Raw genomic sequence first — 17,763 nt, 5'->3', positions numbered from 1 at the left:
TTAAATACTTGTTAACTAAATTAAAAGCTGTTTTCTTGAGAGACTTGGTCAGATTCAGATATTAGTAAATTATGACTCAGATTCTACTTTATCTCTTCTGCATTATGCTCTATTTTAAAAATTGTTCAGTATCTTATCATTTGCCTCATTTTATACAATTTTCCCCCAATATTTTAAATATTAAATTCTTTGTATTGTTTGCTTAAATGAATGGTATAACGTCAATTTTCCCATATAGGGGAATTAAATACTTAAAATGTTAGAACTCCAATTATTAATAGGAAGAGGAAATCTGATTTTTGGGGAGGCCAAAATTGACTCAAGTATTTTAATTATAGCATTTTGAATATCTAGGTGCCTTTAAAAACGAATGTACTTCCTAAAAGTTAAACCTTTTTTTTTAATTATGAAAGTTAAAAGCTGGTTTATAAACTTTATATATGTAGTTTTACTTCTAATTCCATATTTCTACTTATTATGAAGTAAATGAATTAGCCCCATAATTTATTTTAAATGTAAATTTGTCAAAAAAATAAATTTGTCAAGTATATGTGTAACTACAGATCAAATCATGTTGTAAAGAATATGACTAGAATTTTCTATCTTGTTTATTTGAATGAATGTATGTGTGTATGTGTATTTGTGTTAGGTATCACTTCATGTTAAGTAGGCCACCAGTAAATGTTCAGAAATATTTGTTTTATAGAGCTTTAAACTCTACTGCAACAATCATTTTTTTAATCTCTGTAGTGTTTCTCTCCTGTCTTTTGGAGTATTGGTTATTCTGTATACCATATGTACAATATATGTATTGGGGGGTGCCCCTCCACATGTGCATATATATTTTTCTCTCCTTAAAAACAATATATGTTTTCACTAGAGCAAGTATAATTGGCATGACTGTAAAGGTTCTCAAAGCTTTGAAGAGCAGAAAGAAAACAAAATATTCTCTCAAACTTTTTTCTTCCCAGGGAAGTCGAGACAACATGAGTGTGATATTGATCTGTTTTCCAAATGCACCCAAAGTATCGCCAGAAGCAGTGAAGAAGGAGGCAGAGTTGGACAAGTACCTGGAAAGCAGAGTAGAAGGTGGATCATTTAACAAAAAATAAGTAGCTTTATTAAAGAAAAACCTCAACATAATCAAACTTTAACATTTTAGCTTTTAGATCTTTACATGCCTTTGACATTTAGTGTACAAAAGTGGGAAAGGGCATTTCTGTAGTAGCTGTTTAGATATTTGTTATTGTCCTATCACAGTTATATTAGAAATAGCAACTCGGATGGCCCAGTACATTCTGTTCAGGATATATTTGTTTAAAAAGGCTAAAGTGTTGTGTGCTTTCAAATTCTTGATGAATTCATTGGCATGAATAATTTTATGCCAGGAAAGTCTAATTTGTGGTTTATTTAATTATAAACAGATTTTTAATGATGGTGATAATTTGAATACCATCTTTTTGTGTAAAGCTGTGTGTATGAATTTAAGACCTTTGGGACTTTTAAAAAAATAACTTGAAGATCATAGCCTGGTTATTAACAACTTTCACGTGCCACAGCTTTTAAAAATTTATTTTAAACTGTTCCAAAGCTTCTTGCCTAAGCCATAAACTGCCTCACCTAGACAACGTAAACCTGAACAGAAGACATACCTGGCATATATCTCTACCTGGCAGAAATATAAATGCTGGATAAAATCAAGAAATAAGTTGGGAATTACAGAAGTGTATTTGTCATAATTCTGCAAATTACTTTGAGACAATTAGAAAGGTATTTGTAACTCAAGTGTAATGCCTTTAAATATTTGAAAAACTTTTAAATGATCATTGATGCAGCTACTATTTGCCATAATTAAGTCTCCCCAGAGAATTCCAGTTTACTGCATATATGCAATAAGCATGTAGATTATGCAGTTTCTTCAAGCAGAAAAATTTGACATGCCAATAATAGTGTTAAAATGCATTTTTGGCTCCTAATGTCATTACTTTGCACATTAAAGACGTTTAATAGCATGTAAACATTGATACACTATACACTATTATATCCTGCTGTGCCTGCATCATTAAAATTAATATGCACTTTAATTTTGTTTTCTCCCTTTTTGCTGTTTGATACCAATTATAATTAGTCTGATATTAGAATCATGGTTGGTTTTGATTTTTCAGTACTGTCTGGAGCTGCTATTTTGTTTTTATTTCTCTCCCCTACTTGATAGTGATATATCTAGTGTGTGTATATAGTATTTAGTATTTCATTCACTGGGCGTACTATTCAGTGAGTTTGTTTCCTCACTGTTTCCAAGGGTCTTGGAAATTTTTTGCTTTAAGTGATTCATTTCAATATAAGTTATCAGTGAGATAAAATATTTAGAATGCTACCAAGTCATAGCACATTGGTTCAAACTGCTGGTTAGTGGAAAAATATGAAACCTGAAGAAGAATATGTGTTGGGATATGTTGATATTTAATTTATTGGCACTTTAACCTGAGTGTACATGTTTTCTTACCAATTTAAAGAAATAATTTTTATTTACTATGAAATGGGGTCAAATTTTAGAAATGAATTGCTATTTTTTCTCTTTAGTGTGCACTCTTTAAGTTTTTGATGCAATTCTAAATAATTGCTTTAGATAAGTAATTTATGTTACAATATTAAGTTTTATATTGCTTATTATCAAGCAAGAATTGCCACAGACTTTACATTAATACTCAATATTTTTGGTATGTTGAAGTGTTGTTATACTTGTACTGTTCAACTGGAGATTATTATGTCATAAATTAAGTACAGTATTATTTACTGAGGTAGATTTGATGAGACTGCATCTAGTTAAATATTACAGTAACTAAAACCACTACTATATTTAAAAACATAGAAAGAATGTAACTATTTGCATTGTAAAAGTTGTTATATGTCTTAAAAAGTGATAAATACTGCAATCAGCTTCCAAAACAGGCACTGAATACCTTTTTCTTTTTTTCTTTCTTTAAATACATGCCTTCACTAAGTTGCTGTGACCTATTAAACCTCATTTTATTTGCTTTGAATACTTTTGGCTTCTCTGTCCACACCACAGAAAAGGACAAAGGCTTTTTAGCTCTCCTCCTATGATATTCTAAATACTTGACTCTCTAGGGTTGTGAAAAGATTCAGCTCATAATTTAAACCATACCACTTAAGGTTGTGGTCCTTCTACCGATTTAAGAGGATACTTGTGTCATGTATGTATTTTTGTTTGCTACTGACTGCCCAAGCTTTAAAGTTGCTAATTTGGAGATAACTGATAGAATCCCTCAGACTTGGTGGAGGGTGGGGGGGCAGAATATGTTTATACATGAATATGTGGAACATAGATATTCTATACATATATTCCTTAATAAAAGCATTCAGTCTTTTTACAATTCTAATTAAAATGTATAGTTCAAGAGCAATTAAAGGAATATTTCTTAAAATTTCTTTTTCTTTATTTTTTAAAACAGAAAGAAGCAAGGCTAGTGTAGTATTAATGGTCAGATAGTTTAAGTGTATTGTCCCATGTGGAATAGGAGATAACTGTTTTTAAAGTCTTATATTATTTTTTTAAAGAATTTGTCTTCCTGTAATTTTCTTCACAATTAAAATATCCTAATTTTTATATTTTAACAAAGGAGATGTATGAAACATCAAATATAGATGATTCAAGGTAATGTTTTTACACCTGAAACCATCATTGATTGAATTTATCATCAGTGTTCATTTATATTGTGTCTAGTTATCTATCCAATAATTGTATTGGCTTAGCAGAGACTGTATGTTAAGTGTATTACAGCTTTAGATTGTGAAATTGTGCAGTTTAGGTCAACATCAAATTCCTTTATTTTTGTACAGCAAATTTCCAGCATTAGAATCATGTAGAATAAATATACTAGATGTTAAAGATTATACAATAAAGGAACTTGGCAAACCAAATCTGAGATCCTTGCTTTTTGTTCAGATTAAAGACTGGTTTAAAAAAAGAAAAAACTAAAAGATGGTAAAATTTGGCCTTAATCCTCAAAGGACAGTTTGAGCCATTTAAAGAAGTATGGGTAGCAATGTCTTTCTTTTAATATGTGGCTTTAATGATGAATTAATATTTTGAAACTTGATCAAAGGATGAAAGGTCTTTACATGCATTGTTATTTTCAAAGGTATTTACAAATTGAGAACTAGAATGATCTACAATGATGACAAAGAAAATTTCTTAGTGTAAATAATGGAAAACAAAAAATTGAACATATAACTTACAAATACCCTTGGCATGATCTTACGTTTAGAATAAATATGCTGAAACTCCAGGTAAAGACTTCCTGTCCTTAAAGTGAATAGTTTGAGAGCTCTTTAAGTTGTCTGTGCATAATGGTTGGTATTTTGTGGTATGAATAACAACATGCATCTGCATGGCAACACTGCCGATCATATCACTCTATCCATTTAATAACTGAATGTTTTGAAATTAACAATTTTAAATACAGTTGTATGGTTTATCAGATTTTTTCTTTTTAAAAATTTTGTCCTGAAATTTAGCCTTTTTCTATTCTGTAGGCTTTGTTCAAGTAATCAACTAAGGAAATGGTATATATCTATTTATTGCTTAAAGATACTTTAGACAAAAGTTAAGCTGAGAGTGGTGTTCAAGTACATGACCTATTCTGCACATGCTACTTAAGTATCATTTTGCAAATATAAACATATGTAAATATGATTTGGGTTAGTATATAATCAGTAAATCCCCCATACTTAAAGGTTTTTTTTTTTCTTTTTTCAAATCTTGAAATTGTTTATTTTTTTTAAAAAAATCTGTGTACTGTATTTTCAGGGCAAAGTTCAGGAAACATGTTTCCAGTCTAAAGAGAGGAGTTAATCTCCTCAGATGTAATTAGTTGGCATCTTAAGAGGAATATCCTCATTTGTACACACATACCCCTGATTATGGTAATACATTGATTTTAATATGAAATTTTTCACATTTTTATCTTGTGTATTTTCATTCTTTGAAGTTAATCTGGAAAGTATTGTATCTCTTGTATCATTTTGTACATCCCTTTGTCATCAATTTTCAAAGGTCAATTTGATTTTTATTTTTTTATATAGTTTAGAAAATCTCAGATGTGGTAAATGCCATCTTTAAAAATCTAAGTTATCTTTGTTTCAGTTTTTTAAATTATTATTAAATTTGGATAACACTTACAAAAAAAGTACTTCTGATTCCCAGAAATCATAAAGAAGCAGGGGGAAGGCGTCCCTGACTTAGTCCATGTGATGCGTACATTAGCGAGTGAGAACATCCCCAGCCTCCCACCAGGGGGTGAATTGGCAAGCAAGTAAGTTATATTCTGCGTACTCTTACCATCTATCTCTGTACGTGAAAATGTTAGGTGTCCGTTGATCAAATGTATATTTACCTAATTTCTAAAGTGACTTCAAAATGTTTAACCTGTGGTTCGGTGTTTTTCAGTATTAATGATATATGGTGCTTACTTAGCATAGGTATCAGAATATCATTGTAACTAATTACACTGAAGGCTGTCTTCAGTGGAGGCTTGGATTACACTGATTGCCTCATATAGCATAAATGAGATAATACAGTGAAAGAAATTTTTAAAGTAAATTACATAGTACTACAAGATTCTAAGTGTCATTATTATTCCTACTGTTATCATTGGATTTTCTTAATCCCTGGATAACTGAACACCCCGTGGATGAGCGTTTTTCTCTTCTTCCATCTGGGCCATTTTTCTGTATCTCTGATTTTCCTAGTGTTTTTGGTTGTTGATGCTGGTTGGTTGGGTTTTGGTGTAAGGGAAGATAGGTAGATGCATTTCTTGCTTTTTTTCTCTTTTCACTTTAGTTCCTAGAACTGTGTGCTAATATGTGTTAGATACTAAGCTTACATCTTTATAAATTACAGTAGAGACTTTAAGCAATTTTATAATTCAAGGCTTAAAACATTTTTACCTCAGATATCCATGTAATTGACCTACAAAAATATATTGACTAATTTCCTTGATCCTCCACTTGATCTGTAAGTGTAGCTATGTTCTTTAATCATTTCATGTAATTGTAAAACTTCCTGTTTGAAGGTTTTGTTTTTTGGAAATTGTTTCTTCCAATATGATCTTCTGTGAAATGACTGTCTATAAAATTGCTTCAGATCAGTTTTGTAAGTAGGGAGGCTTATAACTTATAAATACCACTACTGATTTCTTATTTTTAATAAAATATTATACAAAAAGTAATTCCTAGACTTGCCAGAGAAATGTCATATTTGACATTTCAGTTTTAATAGAGCTTTTTTAAAGGGGCATTATGAAAAGAAGAAATTTAAGTGTAAAATATCTAAATTATTTTACCATAACAGATATTGAAGTTATTTCTACTTCACAACATTCACCTCTTAACCAGAATATATTAATATATCTTAAGAACTGCATTGTCATTTCTGACTCACAACCACTAAATGCCAGTTCAAATAGAAGTAGCCCATATAGACTGATTTTTTTCCCAAGCCATGACTTTTAGTCTTCTATTAATTCCATTAGTAGAGTGTTACATTCTAGAATAAATTCACCGCTACTTTAACGGTGGGGCCCAAATATCTTAAAGTATGGCTCACTTATTGACAGTAAGAAATAGAACTAAAATAATTCAAGTGTATGATTATCTTTGACATTTTAATGAACACCTGGCTATGAGTTACTAAGCAGTTTTGTGCTCTGAAGAATTAACTTTCTGCATTTTTTTTTCTAAATTTAGGCGGAATGTTATTGAAGCCGTTTACAATAGACTGAATCCATACAAAAATGATGACACTGTAAGTGGCATTTAGCTCCCTCTGCTTTCCCTTCCCCTCTACTCTAAATGCATATCCTTCCTACCTGTTTTTGCAGAGCTGTTCATTGCACCCATTCTCTTACACACACCCCTGACTGATTGCTCTGAACTCTGCCAGCACCACAGTTCTAGTGCTTGAGGATATAATCATGGTGAGTGGCCATTTAACTCAAAAAAGAAGAAAGTCCCTTTTAATTATTCTGGTTTTTTAAAGCCTCTCCAAGCAATCAACTTCAGAAGTTTTCCGCCACTAAATGTTTTTTTGAAGTTGGGAATATCTCTGCTCAGAATCTTGAATTAATTCTGAGTTTTGTAAGCAGCTGTAACAGCTTCAGAATGCCCATCTCCATTAATGCCCATTCTTTGCCAAGAACCGTGCATATTTCATTTAAATACTAGAGAATTCTGTTTATATAAAGACATTTAGAATGCCCCATTCTCCAATTAAGTTTCCTGTTACAATTCTGTTGTAGTATGGTGATTACAGAAAAGTGGTAACTTAAAATCATTTGGGCCTGGCTCTGAAATATTTTATATATTGCATTATGAAGCTTCCTCAAATCTCTTATTACTTGAGGTTTTTATGCAATAAAAATTTGTAAAGGTAGTGTTCTAAAAATAAATTGGGTTTATTGAAGAGAAAAATAAAATTCTTTTTAGTAGTTGATTGGTTTAGAAATACATTTGGTCAACCTCATGGTAAAATCATATTTCAAATATTTTATTCCAGAACAAAACAAAGGGTTCACAATTCTTTGAACAGATTAAATATTGATATTTCATAAACACATGTACACATATTATATATTTTAGAAAACATTTATATTCTGAAGGTCAGCTTTACAAAACCTTATCTTTCTGCATTACCCAGGAAATAATGCATCTCTAAGTTTTAATTTAGTTCCTTGTTTTGCTTTGTTTCCTTTTATAAAGGACTCTACTTCAACTGATGATATGTGGTGAAACTGCTCATCTAGCCATGGAGTTTACCTTCACCTCCAAAGGAGAGTACAGCTCAACTTCCTTGAACCTTTTAAACATCCATCTTCAACTTTAAAGAAGGGCATGTATGACATGGGTGAGAGTGATTACACCAGAGAACTTCAGCAGTACCACAGCTAGCCCAGAACTGATTTTTTTTTTTGTAAATTTGAGACTTACGTAAATGTGATTTCAAACCATAATACATGTTGTAAATCAGACTCCAGCAATTTTTGTTGTATGATTTTTTTTGTAAAGTATAATTGTCCTTGTATAAAATGCTCATATTTAATTATGGATTGCTTTAAATCACTATCAAAGTTATAAGAAATGTTTGGCTTGTTGTGTGACGCAACAGATATATAGCCCTTTCAAGTCATGCTGTGTTTGGACTTGGGGTTGGGACAGGGAGAGCAGCAGCCATGTCAGCTAGACGCTCAAATGTGCACGTGATTATGGAGAATTATTCCAAAATCTTACAAAGCTGAATATCCAGGGAGTTAATTGAAAACTAGTTTAATGTTTTTGGCAGTGGGATTGGCATTGTCGATAAAGCTGGTCCCTTCATTTAACTGTCTTTTAGGTTCTCTCCTTGTTGCCATGAGTATTGCAGGTAATACAATATATTCATAAGAATATCAATCTTGGGGCTAAAATGCCTTGATTCTTTGCATCTCTTTTACAAGTCCTTACATTTAATTACTAATTGATAAGCAGCAGCTTCCTACAAATAGTAGGAGACTGCCACATTTTTGTTATCATGATTGGCTGGGCCTGCTGCTGTTCCTAGTAAGATATTATGAATTCCATTTTATCAATAAAGCTTGATTTAACAAACAAGAAATTTAATCATGTATGTGTAATTCCTCCTTTACTCCGCCCTTATTTTAAAGCACCATACCATTGTAAATGAGAATTTTTCTCATGGGGAAAGATGTTAGTCTCTTTTAATTGGAAAATACTGTAACTCAAGGCATAAATGGAACTGTTTCCCTTCCATTAGAAAGACTATAAAAGATTTAAGTCTCTGTTGTTCCTTGATCTATTTTTAAATGGGTTTCTTTCAGGCTGCTTATTGTTTTCATTTAGATGTGTTATCAGCCTGAATTTGCCTACTGTTCAGTTAAAATAATTGTCAAAGCTTGACAATCTAACAATCTATCGTAGGGGTGTATGTGTGTTTGTGCGTGTGTGTGTCTGTGATTTTTAATTAGCCCATGTCTTTAGAATCCAAGTAGTTAAGATATATTTAGTGATTTGAAATATAGCATGTTGATAATATTTAGCTGTCGGCCTTTAAAAATAACTTTCAAAAGCTTAAAGAATTGTAGATATAAAAATAACCTAATTTAATTTAGGCTTAAATTCCTCTGATTAAGCATGTGAAAGTAAGTTTTTAAATCTGTCTCATTGAAAAGACTCTACTGTTCTGTGCCCTTCTGTATTTTTGTCTCTTTAGGTTGAATATTGTATTTAATCACCATGTAATTTAATCATTCAGTAAGCAGATTCCCCACTAGAAAACTATTAAAATGTAAGATATAAATACAGCACTGAATACAAAATCAAAACTGTATAAAAGGTAGTATAATTTTGTTATATTTGTTTTTTCCCTAACTTGGAAATATGCGTATTTGTATATATAGCCTTAAAACTAATGTAAAGTTAGGGGAGTATTGGGAAGAGTAATGTGAAATATCTCAGACTTAAGTAGTTATGTACCAGCAAAATCTTTTCATTATCCCTCTTATTTGGGAGATGATTAAATGTAACTTAATTGTATTTAATTTATATCTTAATCCGGCATGAAGAAAAACAAGTGCTATTTATATTTAGAAATTCATAACAGTTGGAATTACAGAACCAATTCCGTACTTAACTTACAAATAAATGCTTAATGTCTAAATCTGTGGTAGAGTGCGAAGTATGATAATGTTCTAAGTTACGACTGTAAGCATCTAAATGTACATTTAATGAATACCAGTGCTTCTAGTATAGATTACCAGTACTGAAAACTAAATTCCTATTATAATTCCTTAATTTTTTAAGTAGACTAAAGTTTTTAGTTCTGGATATTTCAAAAACTTGAACTGGATTTTGAGATGCAAAATCTTAAATCGTAAGTAAAATATGTGATGGGAAGCTATATTTCAAACCATAGTAGCGTATTTAGAGACTTTTTAATTTGAGGGTCTTTAAAAAAGAGGTTAAAATATTCCTCTGTTAAAATGTTAAAATTATTAGTACTGAAATTAGGCCTGGAAGTGAGAGAAAACTGTATTAAGTGTGACCAAAGAAGACTAAGTCTTTTCCACATGAGTCAACATTGCCATACTAGATAGAGTTTTTAATTATAAAAATACAGGAGGAAGTATACATTATAATGGCAAACTATGTGTGTTCTTGATTCCTGGGGCTAATGGTGGTGGTGGGGAACCAGCCACACTTTAAAAGGCACTTTTGCACCTCTCTTGTGCACTTCATTTTTGTACCACTTAAATTCTTGACCTCCCACCCTCTTTTGTGTGCTAATTAGCATCTCAGGGCAATACCTCAATTTTTTGATATGTTGTATGTTATTTTCTTTGGCAGGAAAAAGTTCTTGTGTGATGATAACATACTATTCAAATGTACTTTCATTTAAATGTTTTAACAGGATGAACCCACTTTGCTGCTTTTAATAGGAAATTCATTTTGTATAGCAGATTCTTGTTGCCCTAACAATTTCACTGATCTCTTATTGTTTTAGCAAGGTAAGCTCTCTTAATTTCCACTTTCTTAGGGAATATACTTTTACAGATAACAGAAACAGTTCTCAGTATTAGCATTAACTTTAAAAAAATCTAAGTGGTATTTTTCTTATTCAGCTTTAGAACCGTTTCAAACTTATTTTTAATTATGATGCATTAACTTGTTTCTAGAGTTCTATGCAATTAGTGTACTGCTCCAGCTACTTTTTTTTTTTTTTACTAACTTCATAAAATTAAGAAATTTGGAGTAAAGAATAAATCAACTATGTAATTCAAATAATCTCAATTATAGCAGTACTTTTAGTGATTTGACCATATATTAATCCAGCTAGTAACTCACCTTTTCTACAAAATATATAAAGTGTTAATTACAAAACACTGTTTTAGGGTAAGCACCTTGGAACTATAAAGAAATGAATAGGTCCTTGCTCTCAAGGAGTTTACATTTGAATAGAATTTATAATCTAATGTATGTTAATATTATAACTGGATCACTCATCCAAAAAATAGTTACTGCTCACCTGCTGTCTGCCCCATACTTTCCTGAACAAGGCGGGTCTCTGCCCTAAAGAACTCATTTGCAGTTCCTTTAGTCACTTGAAAACTCTTTCTTCTGTTTTATTCTTCTCAAAGTTAAAAATCACATTCAGAAGAAAATTTTGCTTTGCATAAGAATAAAATTGGACTGATGAAGCTTAAGTCTGTTCAGTATGCTTGATTGCCTTTCAGAATGGCTTATATTCTTCCTGCTGACAGCAGCAAATCAGAGAAATAAGGTAATGTATTGAATACTTCTTAGAATTCTCCAACCCTGGAAATACTGGTGGAATTTAACACATTTAAAAACATATATCTAGGACTTCCCTGGCGGTCCAGTGGTTAAGACTCTGCACTTCCAATGCAGGGGACTCAGGTTCAGTCCCTGGTTGGGTAACCAAGATCCCACATGCTGCTTGGTGTGGACAAAACGAAAAAAAAAAAAAAAAAACATGTCTCTAGCTAAATTTATCTTATTTAACCAAAAGTGTGTATTTTCTTGAAAAAACAATGCCAATGTTAATATCCAATTTTAGCTAAGTGATTACTGTGTTTTAATTTTTTTAAATAATTTTACTGACCATCTTTACTGGACAAATTCATATGGAAATTCAGTATGCAGTTTCTGAAAGAACTGATGAAACTGGTTACAGGGTTTATTTTGTTTTAATTTTGAATTTCATGGTGTATACTTTTAATTCATAAAGTTTGAGAGGTTTAAACCTTTAATGTTTTGATTGCCATTTGTACAGTATTATGTTAGGATCTGGTATTAGAAAATATTATGTAAATATTTCAGTATATAAATGTTTCTCATTTGAGGTTTTTCTTCAAAGAAAACTTCTAGAGTTTCATATACTTTTGCTTACAAATACTGCTGGTGAGATGACTTTTTTAATTAAGTGATCTAGTCTTCTGATTAAGTTTTTCTTTTAGGCGTTAGAAAGATTTCTTTATACTTTAAAATTTTAGAAGCTTAATTTTACTTCTTTCTATAACGTGCTATGAATTTGGGGTTGTATTTGTTTTAAATTTTATATACAATACTTCAGAATATGCTTGAAAGATTTAAGAATACATTTCTAAATGTTATGAGTATAATACTGTGTTGTTTTGTTGGTCAGAATAGTTAAATGTCAGTTAAGTGTCAGTTATTACTAATAGAATGCTACACAGAGATGATGAAAGGCATTTGGTTCCACTTTTGTTTCCTTTGACACATATTCTTTCCTTTTTTCCTGTTTTATATATTTAGTGGCCTCTGCTCTCGTGGTTTCCTAATTATATTACCAGTGGATAGGAGTGTGCCAGTTAGAAACACTCAAATCTATTAAAATTGAAATTGTAGTTGACAACTTAATACTTTTATAAGATGGGGGGGTGGGGAAGGTTGTTTAACTTGGTGTAACAACAGAGTGACATTTTTTTCTCCCTTATCCTGCAGGAAATGTTGCTTCATTTCCTCTACTACCCTCTTGGTGGCTTCTCTTTTTTCACACCAAAACAGGCCAATTCCATTTTCTTGAGCAAGAAAGCTTAGTGCATTACCTCACCAAGGCCAAATAATACTATGTAAACCTGGGCCAAAAATAGAAAAACATGGGAAATGAAGGGGTGGGAAGATGCCAGTGAGGAGGACAGAGGAAGATTACTCTTAATTATTTAAAAAGCCATAGGAAGGTCTTCCTTGGACCTAGCTGTATATTATTAAGAACTCTTGCATCACATAAACCAGCAAGAACCAGCCTCTGCTTTTGCAGATAATTTGATTTTCCCAGCAAGGCAGATAATGATAAAAAATTACTGCTTTTCCAATAGAGAAACAACTGAGAAAAATAAATGCAATGTTTCTTCACCACAAAACACAATCATTCAGTTCTTTTCATTGTTTCAAAAACCCAGTTTTCTATAATAGCTTTCTCGTTGAATTAAATGTTTAGAAAAATTGTTTAGAATTTTTTCTTTCTTTTTACATTGTCCTCCTGATCCAGTAAAGGACATTTAGTAACATTTGCATTTCTATGGTACTGTTTGAAGTTAGATTTGTGTAAGAGATTGGGTAGCTGCAGAACAAAATTAGTACTATCTTAATTAGGTATAATGAATGGCACAAATTCATTGCAGCAATACTTCTTAACCTTTCAGGGTCACAGGCCCTTTGAGACTGAATAATCCTAGGAATTTGGCACCCAGGAAAATGCATATAATGTACATACCTCCCCAGAGTTTACAGTACTGCAGTGGTTCATGGGCCCCTGGTTAAGATCCTATACTACAGCATAACAGAGCATCAGCATTTTTCCTTCAAAGCCCATAAAAAATATTAATACATCAAGGACATCAAAATAATTTGAGTCTATTTTAAGGAATCGGTTTTTTTTAAAAGATAGAGTAGGTAGATGGGTATCTAGGTAGAATCTGATATTAAAATGTCCTTTTTAAAATTCGTATCTTGGTGGGGGAAAGAGAATGATTAGTATTTGCACTAGTTTTGGAGGATAACATCATTTCTAAATCTGCCACTTTTGAATCTCAACAAAAAAGAGGTAAAATGGAAATGTTCATGGAACATTTCTGACCTGCATAGTATAGATTTAATATATTCACAAACAGCACATTTGACTTGTCAGATCTCACACAGGTTTTAAGATTTTGAGCTTCCTGGTGTCAGAGTTTATTAAATGTTTAATTCACTTCAAATTATGAGAGGAATTAGGTGTTTACTGATACATAATGTTAAAGTAGGATCTAACATACAGCCACCAATGTACAGGACTGAGATTTCTCTTAAACATAACTACCATGAAAAAATTGATTAGCTTGTTGCATTTGTTGCCAAAATTGGATGTTTGGTTACAGCATATTTAATTTCCATTTGTCGGAATTTTGAAACGTAAAGACTGTTGTCTTACCTGGTTAGCCCGGAAATAAGTCAACAGCATATCTGCAGGAAAATATCTTATTTATAGTAATATGCCCGAATACTGCTTGGTTTCACTCTTGAAATGATTTATTTCAATTAATTTGTATAAATGTTATGAGTGGAGAGATCATCTACATGTTAAAAGCATGTTGCACTATATATCCATTTTTCAAAATCCATACATGTAAAACTAATACAATTACAGAACTATTTCCTAAACACAGTGTTTAACAAAATTCTCCACAGTAATTCACCTACTGTTTGCAGTTTATGTGATCCAAACTCTTAAAGAAATTCCATAAATGTATATGTTGTATTATGTATCATTTCCTGGTCCAAAGAAAGTATGTGAATTCAGTTCTAACTTTAAGATTGTACTTTTTTCAAGTCCACTGAAGAAATTGCATTCAATCTGTGAGTGGTTGCAGATTGTATGAAATGAAAAGTAGAAATAATTCTAGCTTGCAAAACTGGTGCCACTAAATAAACAGGCAATTGCATAGTGTGTGTGTATCTATGATTATTTGATACTGCAGGCAGCATTTTTGTTCTGCATAGAAACCTGGAAATTTTGAATTTATTAGGAGACCTTAAGAAAATTTTTGTTCAACTGAACTTGGTTAATTTGCTTAAAAAGATAGATCTGATAAGTCACAGTTTGAACTAGACTTGTCCCTCCCTGATTTTGGGAAGATGATTGAAAGCCAGTAAGTTCGGATGGATGATTATTTTCATGAAACATCCCAGAAACCAAAAAGCCATAAGTTGTCCCCTTGACAAGAACATACCATTCGTCATCTTATAGATGTATATTTCTTAACTCCCTTAAAGAGTTGAGACTGCATGGGGAGTGGCCTGGAAAAGGACTTCTCCACCTAGCTAGTATCCCTGGTGTAGTGCCTGCTTTGTATTATACACGTGTTTAGGATGCTTACTTCCTCTGCTCATTCTGAAAATTGGTTGTAATACCTCTGTCCTGTGCTCATTCGTGTCTGAAAGTGTGACTTATTTTATAGGCTTGCATAGTTAGAGGGATTTTAGAGTACATTGAATTGGTGATGTAAGTGAAGTTCTATGAACTGCAAGAGCTTATTCATTGTAAAATGTGTAATGAAAACACACTAATGAGGCATCATAGCCAAAGGTAGCAAGTTGAAGGGACTTCCGGGGAAGATGGCGGAAGAGTAAGACACGGAGATCACCTTCCTCCCCACACATACACCAGAAATACATCTAGACGTGGAACAACTCCTACAGAACACCTACTGAACGCTGGCAGAAGACCTCAGACCTTCCAAAAGGCAAGAAACTCCTCACGTACCTGGGTAGGGCAAAAGAATAAACACAAAAAGATAGGGACGGGACCTGCACAGTGGGATGGAGCTGTGAAGCAGGAAAGGTTTCCACACACTAGGAAGCCCCTTCATGGGCAGAGACTGCGGGTGGCGGAGGGGGAAGCTTCAGAGCCACGGAGGAGAGCACAGCAACGGGTGTGGTGGGCAAAGCAGAGAGATTCCTGCACAGAGGATCGGTGCTGAACGGCACTCACCAGCCCGAGAGGCTTGTCTGCTCACCCGCCCGGGCGGGCGGGGCTGGGAGCTGAGGCTCCGGCTTCAGTCGGAGCGCAGGGAGAGGACTGGGGTTGGCGGCATGAACACAGCCTGCAGGGGGTTAGTGCACCATGGCTAGCCGGGAGGGAGTCCGGGGAAAAGTCTGGACCTGCCGAACAGTCAAGAGACTTTTTCTTCCCTCCTTGTTTCCTGGTGCAGGAGGGGATTAAGAGCGCCGCTTAAAGGAGCCCCAGAGACGGGTGCGAGCCGCGGCTAAAAGCGCAGACCCCAGAGACGGGCATAAGACTCTAAGGCTGCTGCTGCTGCCACCAAGAAGCCTGTGTGCGAGCACAGGTCACTATCCACACCCCCTTCCGGGGAGTCTGTGCAGCCCACTACTGCCAGGGTCCCAGGATCCAGGGACTTCCGCGGGAGAACGCACGGCGCGCTTCAGGCGGGTGCAACGTCATGCCAGACTCTACCGTGGCAAACTCGCCCCACACTCTGTACCCCTCCCTCCCCCCGGCCTGAGTGAGCCAGGGTCCCTGAAGCAGCTGCTCCTTTAACCCCGTCTGAGCAAAGAACACACGCCCTCCGGCGACCTACACGCAGAGGCGGGTCCAAATCCAAAGCTGAACCCTGGAAGCTGTGTGAACAAAGAGAAAGGGAAATTTCTCCCAGCAGGCTCAGAAGCAGCGGATTAAATCTCCACAATCAATTTGATGTACCCTGCATCTGTGGAATACCTGAATAGACGACGAAGCATCCCAAATTGAGGTGGACTTGGAAAGCAAGATTTATGATTTTTTCCCCTTTTTCTCTTTTTCCGTGTGGATGAAAGGCTCTTGGTGCTGCAGCCAGGAGTCAGTGCTGTGCCTCTGAGGTGGGAGAGCCAATTTCAGGACACTGGTCCACAAGAGACCTCCCAGCTCCACATAATATCAAAAGGGGAAAATCTCCCAGAGATCTCCATCTCAACACCAGCTCCCAGCTTCATTCAACAACCAGAAAGCTACAGTGCTGGACACCCTATGCCAAACAACTAGCAAGACAGGAACACAACCCCACCCATTAGCAGAGAGGCAGCCTAAAATCATAATAAGTCCACAGACACCACAAAACACACCACCAGACGTGGACCTGCCCACCAGAAAGACAATATCCAGCCTCATCCACCAGAACACAGGCACTAGTCCCCTCCACCAGGAAGCCCACACAACCCACTGAACCAACCATAGCCACTGGGGACAGACACCAAAAACAACGGGAACTACGACCTGCAAAAAGGAGACCCCAAACAGAGTAAGATAAGCAAAATGAGAAGACAGAAAAACACACAGCAGATGAAGGAGCAACATAAAAACCCACAGACCTAACAAATGAAGAGGAGATAGGCAGTCTATGTGAAAAAGAATTCAGAATAATGATAGTAAAGATGATCCAAAATCTTGGAAATAGAATAGGCAAAATGCAAGAAACATTTAACAAGGACCTAGAAGAACTAAAGATGAAACAAGCAACGATGAACAACACAATAAAAGAAATTAAAAATACTCTAGATGGGATCAATAGCAGAATAACTGAGGCAGAAGAACGGATAAGTGATGTGGAAGATAAAATAGTAGAAAAAACTACAGCAGAGCAGAATAAAGAAAAAAGAATGAAAACAACTGAGGACAGTCTCAGACACCTCTGGGACAACATTAAATGCACCAACATTCGAATTATAGGGGTTCCAGAAGAAGAAGAGAAAAAGGGACTGAGAAAATATTTGAAGAGATTATAGTTGAAAACTTCCCTAATATGGGAAAGGAAATAGTTAATCAAGTCCAGGAAGCACACAGAGTCCCATACAGGATAAATCCACGGAGGAATATGCCAAGACACATATTAATCAAACTGTAAAAAAATTAAATACAAAGAAAACATATTAAAAGCAGCAAGGGAAAAACAACAAATAACACACAAGGAAATCCCCATAAGGATAACAACTGACCTTTCAGCAGAAACTCTGCAAGCCAGAAGGGACTGGCAGGATATATTTAAAGTGAAGAAGGAGAAAAACCTGCAAACAAGATTACTCTACCCAGCAAGGATCTCATTGAGATATGATGGAGAAATTAAAACCTTTACAGACAAGCAAAAGCTGAGAGAGATCAGCACCACCAAACCA

At 34.3% G+C, this 17,763-nt stretch overlaps 1 protein-coding gene across 2 annotated transcripts in view; it reads left to right on the top strand.

Moving 5' to 3' along the window:
• The window catches only part of PPM1A (protein phosphatase, Mg2+/Mn2+ dependent 1A), a 43,532-nt gene extending 34,858 nt beyond the window's left edge, over positions 1 to 8,674 (top strand). For both annotated transcript variants that reach the window (XM_060096103.1, XM_060096104.1), the window contains 4 exons: positions 972 to 1,089; positions 5,231 to 5,339; positions 6,772 to 6,829; positions 7,783 to 8,674. In XM_060096103.1, coding sequence (XP_059952086.1) covers positions 972 to 1,089; positions 5,231 to 5,339; positions 6,772 to 6,829; positions 7,783 to 7,812 — 315 coding nt within the window. In that variant the 3' untranslated portion in view covers positions 7,813 to 8,674. The remainder of the gene's footprint in view (positions 1 to 971; positions 1,090 to 5,230; positions 5,340 to 6,771; positions 6,830 to 7,782) is intronic.
• The last annotated feature ends 9,089 nt before the right edge of the window (positions 8,675 to 17,763 follow it).

This window comes from Mesoplodon densirostris, chromosome 4 (genome assembly GCF_025265405.1).
Source record: "Mesoplodon densirostris isolate mMesDen1 chromosome 4, mMesDen1 primary haplotype, whole genome shotgun sequence".
In the NCBI taxonomy this organism is placed as follows: Eukaryota; Metazoa; Chordata; class Mammalia; order Artiodactyla; family Ziphiidae; genus Mesoplodon; species Mesoplodon densirostris.
Note: the sequence above shows the minus strand (reverse complement) of the source record. Positions and strands in the feature narration are given on the sequence as shown.